At 33.8% G+C, this 4,945-nt stretch overlaps 1 protein-coding gene across 1 annotated transcript in view; it reads right to left on the bottom strand.

The window, feature by feature from the left end:
* LOC132038053 (COBRA-like protein 4) overlaps positions 1-4,276 on the bottom strand; it is a 5,607-nt gene extending 1,331 nt beyond the window's left edge. The window contains exons 1-6 of the mRNA XM_059428779.1: positions 4,060-4,276; positions 3,886-3,965; positions 2,838-3,078; positions 1,597-1,812; positions 989-1,136; positions 19-337 (exon numbers count right to left, since the gene is read on the bottom strand). Coding sequence (XP_059284762.1) covers positions 19-337; positions 989-1,136; positions 1,597-1,812; positions 2,838-3,078; positions 3,886-3,965; positions 4,060-4,117 — 1,062 coding nt within the window. The 5' untranslated portion in view covers positions 4,118-4,276. The remainder of the gene's footprint in view (positions 1-18; positions 338-988; positions 1,137-1,596; positions 1,813-2,837; positions 3,079-3,885; positions 3,966-4,059) is intronic.
* Between the last annotated feature and the right edge of the window lie 669 nt (positions 4,277-4,945).

Genomic DNA, 4,945 nt, shown 5'->3' with positions numbered 1-4,945 from the left:
AAGAACGACAAAATTAACTGTTAGATATATGCAGTATTGGAGAGAGTTCAGGGACTTACTTATCGATTGATATGGAACGAGAGGCTTGTAATCAAAGCTAAAAACTTGTGTTACATTGTTAAGATTTGGATGCTGAGCAACAAGAGTCCACTGTGTGTAATTGACCCTGTAATTGAAGTTGGTAATAGTAATCTTGACTCTCCAGTATTCCTTGTAGTTGAGCTTCACATGCCAATGGATTCTAACAGGGCACATGTGTTGTGTGCACTGTAGTAATGGTGCGTTATCTTTCCTTGGAGTGTTTACCCCCACCACACTAAGTAGTTTGGAGTCGCTCCTGTTTGTCACAAGAGAATTAGCAAAAATAAATTTTATACTATCAATAGTGGTATACACAGTATTTTTCATAAGTAGCCTCAATACTTATGGAAGAGAGAACAAAAATATTAATGATCACATCTCTTACATTTATTGGTAAGAGATAGCCTTGACCAATTGGTTTGATTTGTTAGTCTTAAACTAGAGGTCTTGGATACAATACTACTTAACCATAATTTTAAACAATAAAGGTTATATTTGCCAAAAATATGTTTAGGCAGGGGTTTAAGTTGAACCTCCACCCTCAAAATCAAACATTGAATCAACGCACCAAGAGACACTCATCATTAAGTGGTGTCATTTTCTTATTATACAGCAGTACTTTATGCATAATATTAATACATATGTTTAGTAAAAGAATTCGACCAAGCAGTGTCGCGTGACACCGCTTTGTTCAACGTGGGTCCGCCCCTGACTATCAATGTATTTTACATGTTCTCTCATTTTTCAGGATGCTAATCTCGCTTATTATGACTAGTTACCTATAGTTATTTGTTAGATGATCTTTAATAGTGATTAAAATTATTTTACACTGTCAATCTATAGAAGTTTTAGATAAATATGCTCCTCCAATGCAGGTGAAATTGAGGTACAGAAAGGATTGACTTACTTGATGCATTTGTGTTTGTTCTCACAACCGCAAGCACAAGAAGGACAAGTAGTAATGGTTTCATTGTAGAAAGTTGAAAGAGAGACACAACAACTTGGGTGTTTTCGGGCTACAAACTGAGAATATGTACATGTTACATTCCATGTCACTGCACAAAAACGCAGAGAATGTTGATTACAAGAAAATGATAATCAACATAATTTCCAACAACTCATGATATTGAAGCACCCTTTTGAATTCAAAACGTCCAAAATGCCTTATTTCTGAATGCTAATGGTTTAGTAATGAATTTAAAACTTTTCTGAAGTACTAATGTGTGTTTGGTATGACAGAAGTTATTTTCATGAAAGCTGTTTTCCTAGAAAGTGTTTTTCGGTGTTTAATTTGTGAGTGAAAAATATATATTCGCAAACGCAAGAATATATATTTCCTTGGGAAATGAGTTCTGTCATAACAAACACAAGAAAATACTTATCTGCACGAGTATTTACACCAAACCATGTACATTTACGATATTTGATTGATTTTATGACGCGAGAATACATGTTAATTAACCATTGTAGAGAATGAAATGCAAAACCAAGTCTGTTTGATGAAGTAAAACTTACTGAGTGCCTGAGTTTTCCTTCTTAGATCAGGTGTGAAGAATTTGGTAGAAGGGACAATCTTTGCAGGGCCACAAGTGTAACCTGGTCCAGGCCCAAGCAAAGTGAAGTTCTTTGGAAGTTTTACAGTCTTGTTTGAGGTACCACCTTGGCCAACACTAACTTGAAAAGCAGATACAGAAGCTTGAGGATCTTGTCCCCAAGAAGCCAAAACTCCACCTTGAAAAACACAATAGGGTTAAATTGTGAGCCTTTTGAAATTCTTAAGACTTAGATCTCATTTGTTTTATTAAGATTCAGACTTCTAAATCTAAATGCACATCTGAATATACGATGTGCATTAAGATTTAAATGTCCGAATCTGAATACATATTTGAATATTAAATAATTAAGACTATTTATTTTCTCAACATTTGAATATATAATGAAAAAACCATTTTAAGATTAATAAATTTAAAATTTAAATAACATACTAAATTAATCTAATAATATAACAATATAATAATTAAAAAAAATTATATGGCAGTAGCTTGGCAGTGATGTGGTGGTGGTTGTGGGTGCCAATTGGGGATTGTGTTGGATGATGGTGGTGGTTGTGGGTAGTAGCTAGTGGTGGTGATGGTGGCTAGCAACAATGATTAATAATGGTTGTTGATTATGGTAGTTGGTGGCGGCAGCTAATAATTGTGGTGGCCAATGGTGATAGCTAATGGTGGTAAATGATGAAAGTGGGTGACGATATATACTAATGGCTGATGGTTATGATTGCTAGTATTGATTGGTGGCTGGAATATTGGTGGTTGATGGTGATGACTGTAAATGGTGGCTAATGTGGCGACGGGTGGCCGTGGTAATTGACGACGGTGGTGGTTGTGGGTAGTGGCAGTTAATAATGGTGGGCAAATGCGATGGTCAGCAATGAAAGTGGATGTAGTAATGGTGTAGTGCCATATATCTTTGTAGAAATCCTTGAATATACATATTAATGATATTAAGATTTTGCTATATATTTTAATCATTTAGATTTATTCAGACTCATTCGTGATTGTAAACCTAATAAAACAAACGCAAGTAATGATAAAGATATGAATAATTAGGATTCAGACGTAAAAATTGAACATACTTAATAATGAAGATCTGAATTATTAAGATTAAATGCAAACAAATGGGACCTCACTTTAATTTAGCCAACCTAATTTGAATCTTCAAAAAGATCTGTTAATAAAATGTTGAGACTAACACACCTTTGCAGCAATTGGTGAATTGTTGGTTATAAGGTACTCCTGGGAGCATATCTAAAATAGTGGGAGTCTTCTTGCAACAATGTGGAACATTTCCCTTGAACTTTGAGCAGTCACCTTGTTCTGTAGCTTGTGCACCTATCATAGTCCATATCACTTCTTTTTTGGCCCATGTCCATCCTAATGTCCAGCCAGGTGTCATAATGTGCCGGTACATTTGGAAGTTATTCATTGTTACCACAGCCTAGGAGCAGAGACAAATTCAGAATGTAAATTTGATTGATTCAAGCTTAGAATTCTTATCAGTATATCTATCTTCTTTTTTCGAAAATGTGAGTTTTAACATTCATCGAACACCCCCGCCTGGGATTATCTCCATGCACACAAAGTGCTTCAAATAATGAGCTGAATTTTTCTAGACTCACATTGTAAAGATGTTTTTACATTATTAGATCGGCTAGAAGTTAATGAGTTTATGTTCCATGCTCTGGCGGTGTATATAAAAAGTGCTTACACGATCATGTCGTGTATAAGGTAATTTATACTCCCTCTGTTTCAATTTGTTTGAACCTATTTCATTTTTAACCCATCTAAAATGAATGACTTTCCTAATTTCGGAAACAAATTCACTTTATAAATGATTTACAACACAAATTTTCAAGACTTATTTTGAACCACAAGTTTCAAAAGTCTTCCCTCTTTCTTAAATGTCGCGTCAAATAAACGCTCATATAAATTGAAACGGAGGGAGTATAAGGTATATCATTAATTGGTAAGTAACCTAATAAAATGGTAACCACACCTGCCATCACAACTTAAACTACATTCATATTATAAGAAATATGTACGCTTCCGGAATGTATAACTATAATCCAAAGAAAACCGCAGATATATAACTTTCCAAGAAAGAAAAAACTAGTAACCTGGAAAATGAGAACTCAATATTTAGGGAAAATGAATTGAAGAAATCAGTTTAGTTAATGGTGATGAAATATGTACCAAAAATGGTGATGAAACAATTAACTCACGAGAATTAGGAAAGGAAACTTACAACATAGCCATCAGGAGTCCAAGACATGACATCCCATTTAATAGTGATATTCCCATTGGGATCCAGTGGATCATAAGCAGCTGCAAGATTAATACACATATTAATTTGAGAATAAACAAAAAAAAAAAAAAAGATGAATACTAATTGATTGAATATATGAGACTGCAGGTTTACCTGCATAAGAAAAGAACACAAACAAGAGGCCAACTAGAGTGATCAAATAAGTCCCCATTTTTCCTTAGATAATTGGTCTCAAAGATCTTCAATAATCCCAATAAAAATTGGAATTAGGAGTCTCTATGAGAAATCAGAAATATGAAGTTGTTATTTACCAACTGGTTAGTTGGCACCAGAAAAAAGAAATATATAGAGTTTGTTGTCTCTCTATAACTCCTTTTCTTTATATGGCTACCTTTTATATTGTTGTTGGCCTTTCTGAATCTTGAAGCAAAGATTTGGTGAGTTTTCATTTTTTTTTCTGCTTGAAACTTGAGGGTAACATTTCAACCTTCATCCTCCTGTGAAAAGAAGATGACACTTGACAAATGACATAGCAACAGACATAAATCTTAGAACTTTTGTAATAAAATTACATCATTGGGTTATCATCCTAAGAAATTGTTAAAGTTAGTCTCACATATATACCTCTACTAGGTTTGCTTTGTGAATAATTGTTCTTTTTATTTTTTAATAATAATGGTGGTGTCCAAAGCAAGATCTATGTAGGTGATGCTATTTAGTTATAATTAAGTTTTGGTCACGTAAGATATTTGCTTTAGGTCCGATACTTTATAGGGGTCCATTAGTAATACCAGAGATTATACGTACTTAGAAAAACTAGAGAACTTTTAGTGTATTTTATTTAAATTCTTATTTTATATAATACTGAATGAAATGAGTTTAACAGTTGCGCAATAGACATTAAGGATTCACTGATCCTTGCTTGCCTTGGATTGAGACACAACAACAACAACAATGTTGTTATAGTGAATGGGCCAGCTGACACATACCATAACCATTTCAATGAGTACTTATTACATTCACTAGTACAAATATGGGT

This window comes from Lycium ferocissimum, chromosome 11 (assembly GCF_029784015.1).
Source record: "Lycium ferocissimum isolate CSIRO_LF1 chromosome 11, AGI_CSIRO_Lferr_CH_V1, whole genome shotgun sequence".
Classification (NCBI taxonomy): domain Eukaryota; kingdom Viridiplantae; phylum Streptophyta; class Magnoliopsida; order Solanales; family Solanaceae; genus Lycium; species Lycium ferocissimum.
Note: the sequence above shows the minus strand (reverse complement) of the source record. Positions and strands in the feature narration are given on the sequence as shown.